Consider the following 12,248-nt stretch of genomic DNA (forward strand, 5'->3'; position numbering starts at 1 on the left):
TTAGATAGTCTAACCATGTGAGTTGTTATAGTAGGTGTTAACCATTCCCTTCACGTATTACAGCTAGAGAGATAATCTCTCTTCAGTAATTCTATTGGCTGTGACTTTAAGAAAACCAAATACTTAGCAAAGTCGTTCGAAACAAAGTAATAAGCATACAAGATTACAAGCAATGCAGTTAAGTGGAATTGTGCAACTAATGACATTCTACAAAGTTGCAGACATTGTATGCTTGATGTACTTCATAAATAGATTTTCATTTCACGTCATTCTTGTAAATACATACAGAGCGTAATCACATGTGCACAATCCCATCAAATGAAATTAAACAATATCACATACATTATGCAATATCATATACATATCAATGAAATATACGTAAAAAAATATATTTGAATTTCATGTGAGAGTCCTCTACTATGATTATATTTATGGGTCGCTATTACCATGTTGTTGCTTTTTGATCAACAAGGCCCAGTAACCAATGACCATTTAGTGCATTTCCTAACTTTCTTGATTAAATAGTTAAATAGCCAATGGCTGTTATTTTTGGTTTACTAAAACTAGTAGCTGCAAACTACAGGGAGTGCAGAATTATTAGGCAAATGAGTATTTTGACCACATCATCCTCTTTATGCATGTTGTCTTACTCCAAGCTGTATAGGCTCGAAAGCCTACTACCAATTAAGCATATTAGGTGATGTGCATCTCTGTAATGAGAAGGGGAGTGGTCTAATGACATCAACACCCTATATCAGATGTGCATAATTATTAGGCAACTTCCTTTCCTTTGGCAAAATGGGTCAAAAGAAGGACTTGACAGGCTCAGAAAAGTCAAAAATAGTGAGATATCTTGCAGAGGGATGCAGCACTCTTAAAATTGCAAAGCTTCTAAAGCGTGATCATCGAACAATCAAGCGTTTCATTCAAAATAGTCAACAGGGTCGCAAGAAGCGTGTGGAAAAACCAAGGCGCAAAATAACTGCCCATGAACTGAGAAAAGTCAAGCGTGCAGCTGCCAAGATGCCACTTGCCACCAGTTTGGCCATATTTCAGAGCTGCAACATCACTGGAGTGCCCAAAAGCACAAGGTGTGCAATACTCAGAGACATGGCCAAGGTAAGAAAGGCTGAAAGACGACCACCACTGAACAAGACACACAAGCTGAAACGTCAAGACTGGGCCAAGAAATATCTCAAGACTGATTTTTCTAAGGTTTTATGGACTGATGAAATGAGAGTGAGTCTTGATGGATGGGCCCGTGGCTGGATTGGTAAAGGGAAGAGCTCCAGTCTGACTCAGACGCCAGCAAGGTGGAGGTGGAGTACTGGTTTGGGCTGGTATCATCAAAGATGAGCTTGTGGGGCCTTTTCGGGTTGAGGATGGAGTCAAGCTCAACTCCCAGTCCTACTGCCAGTTTCTGGAAGACACCTTCTTAAAGCAGTGGTACAGGAAGAAGTCTGCATCCTTCAAGAAAAACATGATTTTCATGCAGGACAATGCTCCATCACACGCGTCCAAGTACTCCACAGCGTGGCTGGCAAGAAAGGGTATAAAAGAAGAAAATCTAATGACATGGCCTCCTTGTTCACCTGATCTGAACCCCATTGAGAACCTGTGGTCCATCATCAAATGTGAGATTTACAAGGAGGGAAAACAGTACACCTCTCTGAACAGTGTCTGGGAGGCTGTGGTTGCTGCTGCACGCAATGTTGATGGTGAACAGATCAAAACACTGACAGAATCCATGGATGGCAGGCTTTTGAGTGTCCTTGCAAAGAAAGGTGGCTATATTGGTCACTGATTTGTTTTTGTTTTGTTTTTGAATGTCAGAAATGTATATTTGTGAATGTTGAGATGTTATATTGGTTTCACTGGTAAAAATAAATAATTGAAATGGGTATATATTTGTTTTTTGTTAAGTTGCCTAATAATTATGCACAGTAATAGTCACCTGCACACACAGATATCCCCCTAAAATAGCTATAACTAAAAATAAACTAAAAACTACTTCCAAAACTATTCAGCTTTGATATTAATGAGTTTTTTGGGTTCATTGAGAACATGGTTGTTGTTCAATAATAAAATTAATCCTCAAAAATACAACTTGCCTAATAATTCTGCACTCCCTGTATTTTAGGCTATTGTCTGTTGCTTTCAAATAGCAACTCTGCCAACTACTAACTAATGAGAACATATTTAAAAAGTATATGCTGTTTAGAAAAATATATTTTTAAAGAAAAATACCAGTGAAACATATTATGTCCACTGATACCATCTAAATTAGCATAATATAGATATGTATCTAACTAACTACCCCTTATATTTGTGTGTATCCATATTTAGCAAAATAAATATATAGTGCCATCAAATCAAAATACATTTTAACATTACCCATAATCCAACAAACACTTCGGTTTTAAAATCAATAATTACAATTAGTGTTATGTCCAGCCAGCTCGGAGTCGCAGGTACCTATCATAAAGTGATAAATCAAAATTATTTTCAAAACGGTTTTTACATTTTTATCTTATTGGGCTCATTACAAGTGGTGCAGTATTTCTTTTTTTTCACGATAGTCGGGTTCTGTTCGTATTACTAGTTTAAAAAAAACTTATTTGCACTAGCGGTAACCCGATAAAAAAAAATGGGGGGGAACCTAACACCCAAGATCGTGCAAACTCCATCGCATTTTAACATTCCCCATAGAAGTCAATAGAGAAAAAAAAATGTTGAACACCCATCATGCAAACAACATAGCATATTTGCATTAGCAAATGTGAAATATTTACATCTTCCAAATTTTCATCATCTTCGTAGATGGCATCATCTTCAGTCCCATCCATGGCATTGCTTATGCTACATTTACGGAAGGATTTCTGGATCATTTCTGGCGGCACTGATTCCCAGGAGTCTTTAACCCAACAACAAACAACAGTGATATCTGGTCTCTGAGGCAGGCCAGACTTGGTTTATTGTTACCGCATCAGAGCATATCCAATCGGTCCACATCTGGCGAAGTTTGTCTTTAAATGGCTTGTTTAGACAAATGTCGAGCGGTTGAAGTTGTGATGTCAGTGCACTTATTGCTGACAGCCAATTTGTGCACTAAACATGTCCCACACCAGTAATGCTCTTTTGCAACGCAGACTGCCAGGCACCAAACATTATCAAGCCAGAATTTCACTCCGTCTTCGTCCATCCAGCCTTTTGGTTGAGCTCTAACGATTACAAAAGATGGGAATTTCGCATTTTTCTGCACCGTTTTTTTTTCCACTTAAAAATAATCAGTGGTTTCAGTTTTGCGCCATCAGCCATGCAGGATAGAACGACTGTGAAGTGAGTTTTCACATGACCGGTTGTCTTCACAAAAACAGTCTCCTCTCCTTTGGTATGAACAGAACTATTTCCAGGCAAATCAAACGTCATGGGTGTTTCAACCATGTTGCCAATCTGACCAAGCTCATAGTTGTGTTGCCGACGAAGTTTAAGAACAAATCTGTGAAAGCTGTCAACGTTTGCCTCAAGATCCTTTGGCAGTTTCTGAGATAGCTTTGTTCTTTGGTGTAACGTTAAATTATGCCGTTTCATAAAGCGTGTACACCATCCTGTTGAAGTTACAACATTTGTATTAACACCAACTTCACCAGACTTCTTGAGTTTCAATACTTGGAGACATATAGCTGTTCGTGAAATGGCATAGCCGTTATTTCTGTGCTCCATTACCCAATCATATAAAGTTGATTCCAGTTTTGGATATGCTGATGATAACCCTCTGCAGGCCTTCTTAGTCCGCGGCATCATTTCTAGTTCTGATTTCTTTTTACGCCAGTCAGGAACTGTACTCTCTGCTATACCAAACGTACGTGCAGAAGCAGAATTATTGCTTGATTCGGCCACTTTGATAACATAGCTTTAATGACGCATCATATGAAGAGCGTTGTCTATTCAAATTATTTTTTTTTAACGGTTTATTGTAATTAAAGAAAATGTCAGCAGTCTGTGTACAGTACGGTAATCTGATCTATGTACAGTAATATCCAAAACTGGAATAAACGTTATATGATTTATGCTATACGTCTCCAAGCATTGAAACTCAAGAAGTCTGGTGAGGTTGGTGTTAATTGAATTTTGTAGCTTCAGCAGGAAACCGGTCATGAGAAAACGCACTTCACATTCGTTCTGTTCTGCATGGCTGATGACACAAAACTGAAAACACTGGTTATTTTTAAGTGAAAAACTCTGCACCAAAAATGTGAAATTCCCATCTCTCATCGTTAGAGTTAAACCAAAAGGCTGGTTGGACAAAGACGGAGTGAAATTCTGGCTTGATAATGTTTAGGACATGTTTAGTGCACATCCTAAAGGCAGCATCAAATCAGATGAAATGAAATGTCTAGAATATACCGCGACCCCTCCAATTTGTATCTTATTTTATGTCTCAAAAATCTTGCGTTATACTCAAGTATCTATGGTAAAATAGTGTATTGGACATTGATAAACATGCACATTAAGATTCTGTAGTGTTAAATAAATTGTTTAATGCTAAATGAAGGTGTTAAATCGAAAATCGCAATTTTTTTTTGGTCATATCGCCCAGCCCTAATATATATATATATATATATATATATATATATATATTATATATATATATATATATATATTCACACACACAGGTATACCTCTGAGATATTGGGGGTTCGGTTCCAGACCACCGCAATAAAGTGAATATAGCAATAAAGTGAGTCGCACTAATTTATTTGTTTCCCAGTGCATATAAACGTTATATTTACACTATACTGTAGTCTATTAAGTGCGCAATAGCATTAGGTCTAAAAAAACAATGTACATACCTTAATTAAAACATACTGTATTGCTAAAAAGATGCTAACCATTATTTGAGCCTTCAGTGAGTCATAATCTTTTTGTTGGTGGTGTGTTCATAAAGGTGTGTATTTATGTGTATTTATCTGTGTATAAATGTAGGCAAAATTGCGCAGATAGACTTGCTTGACACAGGGTTGCCACAACCTTAAATCGGCAAAATCTGCGAAGCGCAATAAAACGAGGTATGCCTGTATATATATATATATATATATATAAAATGAAAAAACCTTAGGGAGAAAGTGAAATATCTCCAAAAAGAAAAAGGAGATGTAAAACCACCCGGCAGTGAGTGAGACTGCAAATATTGTAACAAAATATTACAAGTGGCGATGCAAACCCTCTAAAGCAATATTGTTTATTTATTCAATAAGAAAAGAAGATCATACCAGTAAGTATAATCTGAAAATATATACACACACCGACCGGCATACACATTACACATATATATTTAGGAATGTGAACAGCTTGCTAAGATTGCTACTTTAATTGAATCAGAAGATTCAAGAAGCACTTTTCTCTAAAGTTCATTTTAAAGTCTATTACACTGCATTTTATTGTGCAAATTGCACAGATAACAGAGCTCATATACCACAATGAAAATCTGCTTCAGATAAAATGTGTACCTTTTGCATTCAGGGTGTACTGATTTATCTGCCTCACTGCTTCGTTGCCTTCGGTTGTATTATTTCCAGCTGTAATGGATCAAATACATTCTTTATTTATTTATTTTAATGAAAATGATTTGGCATGAATCAATTTATGTCTGTAATGCAGCAGCTAAAGATAAAATATATTACACAGAAACAAAATATATTTGTGCTCCCCAAGCTAAATAGAGGTTTTAATTTAAACATCATAGATAAATAACATTTCAGTAAAAAATAAAACAAAGTGACTTGTCATTAAAGAAGTCAGTCTAATTGTCGGCCTGTTAATATTATTATCAGTGATTTGTAGAGCACCAACAGATTCCGCAGCGCTATAAGCATAGATGGTATACAAGATAACATTTACAGGGATCAAATGGGCCCTGCCGAGAGTTTCACTGTTGTAGTTGGCTCTTATGAAGGTGATCTACAAACAGCTGGGCCCATAGGCTTAAATTCTAAGGGGTTCAAGGGGAAAGCAATGGAGTTAGGAAAGGTTAGTGTTGGTTGTATGCATCCCTGAATAGTAGAGTCTTCAGGGAGCGCTTGAAGCTGTTAAAACTAGGTGAGAGCCTTGTGGAGTGAGGCAGGGAGTTCCACAAGATGGGGGCCAGTCTGGAGAAGTCCTGTGAATGGGAATGTGAGGAAGTAACAAGAGGAGGAGAGGAGTAGGAGATTTTAACCCCTTAATGACCGGACCATTTTTCAATTTTCTTACCCTTAATGACAATGGCTATTTTTAAATTTCTGCAGTGTTGGTGTTTAGCTGTAATTTTCCTCTTACTCATTTACTGTACCCACACATATTATATACTGTTTTTCTCGCCATTAAATGGACTTTCTAAAGATACCATTATTTCCATCATATCTTATAATTTACTGTAAAAGAAAATACAAAATATGAGGAAAAAATGGAAAAAAACACACTTTTTCTAACTTTGACCCCCAAAATCTGTTACACATCTACAACCACCAATAAACAACCATGCTAAATAGTTTCAAAATTTTGTCCTGAGTTTAGAAATACCCAATGTCTGCATGTTCTTTTTTTTTTTTTTTTTGCAAGTTATAGGGCCATAAATACAAGTAGCACTTTGCTATTTCCAAACCACTTTTTTTTAAAATTAGCGCTAGTTACATTGGGACACTAATATCTTTCAGGAATCCCTGAATATCCCTTCACATGTATATATTTTTATTTAGAAGACATCCCAAAGTATTGATCTAGGCCCATTTTAGTATATTTCATGCCACCATTTCACCGCCAAATACAATCAAATAAAAAAAAAAAACTTAAATTTTTCACAATTTTAGGTTTCTCACTGAAATTATTTACAAATAGCTTGTGTAATTATGGCACAAATGGTTGTAAATGTTTCTCTGGGATCCACTTTGTTCAGAAATAGCAGACATATATGGCTTTGGCGTTGCTTTTTGGTAATAATAAGGCCGTTAAATGCTGCTGCGCACCACATTTGTAATATGCCCAGCAGTTAAGGGGTTAATTAGGTAGCTTGTAGGGTTAATTTTTAGCTTTAGTGTAGAGATCAGCCTCCCACCTGACACATCCCACCCCCTGATCCCCCCCTGACCTCCCTCAAACAGCTCTCTTCCCTCCCCCACCTCACAATTGTCACCGCCATCTTAAGTACTGGCAGAAAGTCTGCCAGTACTGAAATAAAAATCATTTTTTATTTTTTTTTATTTTTTTTTTCATACTGTCTGCAGTCTGCATCCCCCCTTACCCCACAACCTCCCTGATCCCCCCATACATCTTTCTAACCCTCCCCCTCTACCCTTTTGCCACCATCTTGGGTACTGGCAGCTGTCTGCCAGTACCCAATTTGCCCCCAAAAATAGTTTTTTTTTTACTTTTTAGATGAAAAATATGTTTTCTGTAGTGTAGCTGGGCCCCCCTTAATAATCTACATCCCTCCCCCTCCCAGATCCCTTACTACTCAAAGAAGATCCCCAGGACCCCAGGCATCTGCATTAATTATATTATTTTTTTCTATTTCTTCCGGTCATACTTTGCGTGCGCGTGCACAAGCGCGCGCACCCACCCCCGCTCCCCCCCCGCCGCAACCGCCGATATTGCAGGAACTACTCAAAACTAATACCAATCGGGAGCATATACTTAACGGTCCGCCCAGAAGCTGCTCCCACCCACCAACGAATGTGAGATCACTATAGTCCGATGCAGAGAGGGCCACAGAGTGGCCCTTTCTGCATCGGTGGGTAAAATAAGGGATTGCAGTGATGCCTCAATATTGAGGCATCACTACAATCCCTTGTAAGCAGCTGGAAGCGATCATGATCGCTTCCAGCGCTTCTAACAACAGAGGACGTACCAGGTACGTCAATTGTCATTAAGGGAATGTTTTTCCATGACGTACCTGGTAAGTCCTCTGTCATTAAGGGGGTAATCAGAGCGAAGGGGACGGGAGGGGAGTATCTGGAGACAAGGTCTATAATGTAGGGGGGAGCATTGCAGTTGAGGGAATTGTATGTCAGAGTGAGGATTTTGTGTTCAATCTTGGAGGCAAGTGAAAGTCAGTAAAGGGATTGGCAGAGAGGTACAGCAGATGAAGAGTGACGCGTAAGGAAGATGAGCCTGGCAGAGGAATTCATTATGGATTGTAAAGGAGCTAGGCGGCAGATAGGGAGACCAGAGAGGACTGAGTTGCAATAGTCGAGGCGGGAGAGGATGAGAGAGTGGATTAAAATCTTAGTTGTGTCTTGTGTAACGAAATGTCTAATTTTAGAGATGTTTTTAAAGTTGAAGCGGCAGGTTTTAGCCAAGGACTGAATGTGAGCAATGAAAGAAAGGTCTGAGTCAAGTGTGACCCCAAGACATTGGGCATGCGGGGTATGGGTAATGATGGAATTATCAACAGTTATAGAAAATTGGGGGGTGGAGATTTTGGAGGAAGGGGAAAAATAAGGAGTTCGGTTTTGGAAAGATTTAGCTTAAGGTAGTTAGAGGACATCCAAGATGAGATATAAGAAAGACAGTTAGTGACATGGGTTAGTAAGGAAGGAGGTACGTCTGGTGCAGAGAGATAGATTTCAGTGTCATCTGCATACAAATGCTATTGAAACCAATGGGACTTTATTAACCCCTTAACGACCAAGGACGTACGCCACACGTCCTCAAAAAAAATACAGTTAATGACAGAGGACGTGTGGCGTACGTCCTTGGTCTGGAAAGCAGCTGGAAGCGATCCTGCTCGCTTCCAGCTGCTTTCCGGTTATTGCAGTGATGCCTCGATATGGAGGCATCCTGCAATAACCCCCCTTGGCCATCCGATGCAGAGAGAGCCACTCTGTGGCCCTCTCTGCACCGGACATCGATGGCCGGTATCGTTGGTGGGTGGGAGCTTACGTGGGAGGCGGGTGGGCGGCCATCGATGCTCTGTATGGAGTGGAGGGGGGCGGGATCGGGGGCGGGACCCACGGGGCGCACACGGGAGCGCGCGCGTGCATGGGGGTTGGTGGGCGGGCGCGTGCACGGGGCGGGAGCGGGTGGGAACCGCTACACTACAGAAAAACATAAAGTTAAAAGTAAAAAAAAATAAGAAAGTTTAAACATTAAAAATCTAATCTAAGGTGTCATGAGATGCAGGACATATGCAGGACACAGCAATGATGGTACAACTCTATTTTATTACAGAGCATAGCAATACACATCCAGACAGGTTGATTGTCTTAAACTAACTGCGACACAGACACCGGACCTAAGCCCCGCCCACATGCTAGTGACATCACATCCTGCTATCATCACATCTTCCCCTTTTTCAAAGGCAAAGCATACATTTGCATATATTAAATAACAAGGTACACCAACAGGGTATACAACAACATTTTGTTTTAGAACATTATAAAAACAGATAGATTAGAAAACATGAACAAATAAATTACATCCTGACTTGGACATCGGGGTAGACTACCCTAGTCCACAGTGACCATGGGATTATTCTGCCCATACTTCCGGTCACTGTTCTAGCTAAAGTCAGTCCCTGTATCGGGCCGGAAGCCTCACCACTCTTCCGCTTGATGTAACTTTGCATGAACTGTCCTCTGATACAGAAGATGGTGAACAAGAGTCTGCTGGAGGCAAAGATATATCCCCGCTATGATCTTGCTGAGGGGAAGGCACCTCTCTTAGAACAGGAGATCCCACCGGCGGTGGTACTGAGGTATCCGGTTCCAGACTCTCAGGTACAGGCTGAAGATGTCTTCGGTTACGGCGTGTAACCGTCCCTCCCTCTGTAAGGACTGTGTAAGACCTTGGTTCTGGAGAGCGGCCCACTACCGTAGCAGGCGTCTTCCATTTCTTCTCATCATCCAGTTTAATTCTGACACTTTGGCCCGCTTTCAGTTCCTGTAAAGGCCTGACAGAATGTCTCCTGTCGTAGAAGAAACGATAACCCTTTTTGGCCTCTTCATCCCTCCTAAGGACTTCGTCCCGAGGAACAGGGCCAGGCGGCTTGAAGACACCCTCTGAGGGTAAAGTGGTGCGAATCTGGCGTCCTAGCATCAGCTGTGCCGGGCTAAACCCGGTGGCTTGAATGGGCGTCGCCCTGTATGACAAGAGGGCTAGGTACGGTTCAGATTGCTTTAGGATGAATTTTGTTGTTTGAACTGCCCTTTCAGCCATTCCGTTGGCCTGCGGATAATGTGGACTTGACGTGGAATGTACAAAATCATATTCCCTGCTGAAAGCACTGAACTCTGTAGAAGCGAACTGCATGCCATTATCACTCACCAGCTCCATTGGAATGCCCCAGCGGGCGAACAAGCTCTTCAGGCGAATGATAACGGCCTGACTTGTGATATCATTCAGGGGTGCTATTTCCAAATACCTGGAATAGTAGTCGATAACAACAAGAAACTTTTTCCCGTGCAGTTCGCACAAATCAGCAGCTATTTTCTGCCACGGCCCCGCAGGCAGCGGAGTAGACATTAAGGGCTCCCTTCTCTGAGTAGGCCGGCGTTCCCGGCAAAAGGCACATTTAGACACATGATCTGCAATGTCAGAGCTGATCCCAGGCCACCACACAGCTGTAGCTGCTCTTTCTCTGCACTTTGTGATGCCTAAGTGCCCATCGTGTATCCTGTTCAACATCTCCTTCCTCATGCTGACAGGAATTACAATACGGTCTTGGAACAGCACCAACCCCTCCAGCTCCGTGAGCTGCGACCTCTCTGGCTGGTAAGCATTTAAAGACATCCAGGCTGCCCGGCTCTCGGGCCAGCCATCTCTTATGTACCTTATAACTTCTTGCAGATCTGTGTCCAAATATGTCTCTTTCTTTATCTCTTCCAGTTTCCTTGAAGAAATGGACTTAGAGGCCAGAACTGAATCAACATACACTTTTACATCCGACTCTGTGGAGGATTCTTCAGCAGCAGCCAGCGGGAGCCTGGACAGTGTATCTGCCACAACCAGCTGCTTCCCCGGCACATGCACTGCCTGAACATTGAACCTGAGCAGTCTCATTAAAAGTCTCTGGCATCTCAAGGGTGTTTTGTCGATGTCATAAGAATTGATAAGAGGGACTAGCGGTTTGTGGTCAGTTTCCAGACTAAATTTCTCCAAACCCACTAGATAACGCTGAAAGCGTTCACAGGCCCAAACTGCAGCCAGGCACTCTTTCTCAATTTGAGCGTATTTTGACTCCGCAGCCGTCAGTGTGCGGGAACAGTAGGCGATGGGCTGTAGTTTGTTGTCGTTCAGTTGCAGGAGTGCAGCCCCCAACCCATAACTGCTTGCATCAGCACTAACCACAGTCTTTTTTGAAGGGTCGTAGAACCCCAGCACTGGGGCAGACCCCAGCAGGGACTTAGCATGCAGGAACGCTTTTTCTTGTGAGGGTCCCCAGACCCAGGCAACATCTTTCTTAAGCAACTCTGTGATAGGGTGCAAAACTGTAGATAAATCTGGAAGAAACTTGCCCACGTAATTTACAAGGCCCAATATCTGTCTCAGCTCATGTACATCCGAAGGGCTTTTCATCTGTTCGATAGCCCGAATTTTCTCGGGGTCCGGCTTGATGCCATCCCCGTTGATGATATGCCCAAAGTAGCATAATTCAGTTTTCCTAAAATGACATTTTTCTTTATTCAGCTTCAGCCCAGACTCTTTGATAGCCTGCAGCACACAACTCAAACGCTGATCATGCTCCTCCACTGTAGACCCATACACTAGAATGTCGTCCATGACGACTGCTGTGCCCACGTGGCCACTCAGGAGAGAACTCATTTCCCTCTGAAAGATCTCAGGAGCGGAGGATATCCCAAAGGGAAGTCTGCAGAAACAGAACCGACCTACCGGAGTGATAAAGGTAGTCAGTTTGCGGCACTTTGGATCCAGGGGGATCTGCCAAAAGCCGCTAGAAGCATCTAATGTGGAAAAGAACTTCGCCCCAGCCAACTTCGGGGCTATATCTTCCAGTGTCGGCAGCACAAATCTTTCCCTCTTCACTGCCTCATTCAACCTTTTCAGGTCCACACAGATGCGCACCTTTCCGTTTTTCTTTGCAACTGGAACAATGGGGGCACACCAATCAGTTGCTTCAACAACCTCTTCAATAACCCCCATAGACTTCATGCGCATGAGCTCTTTCTCCACTTGAGGCATGAGCGGGAACGGAATTCTACGAGGAGTAGAAATACTGTACGGGACTGCGTCACTTTTAAGTGCTATACGGA

The 12,248-nt window shown here is 41.7% G+C and overlaps 1 protein-coding gene across 1 annotated transcript in view; it reads right to left on the reverse strand.

Moving 5' to 3' along the window:
* The window catches only part of DHRSX (dehydrogenase/reductase X-linked), a 973,969-nt gene that overhangs the window by 807,874 nt on the left and 153,847 nt on the right, over positions 1-12,248 (reverse strand). Inside the window, exon 3 of the mRNA XM_053706436.1 lies at positions 5,511-5,579. Coding sequence (XP_053562411.1) covers positions 5,511-5,579 — 69 coding nt within the window. The remainder of the gene's footprint in view (positions 1-5,510; positions 5,580-12,248) is intronic.

The sequence above is a fragment of the Bombina bombina genome, chromosome 3, assembly GCF_027579735.1.
Source record: "Bombina bombina isolate aBomBom1 chromosome 3, aBomBom1.pri, whole genome shotgun sequence".
NCBI lineage: Eukaryota > Metazoa > Chordata > Amphibia > Anura > Bombinatoridae > Bombina > Bombina bombina.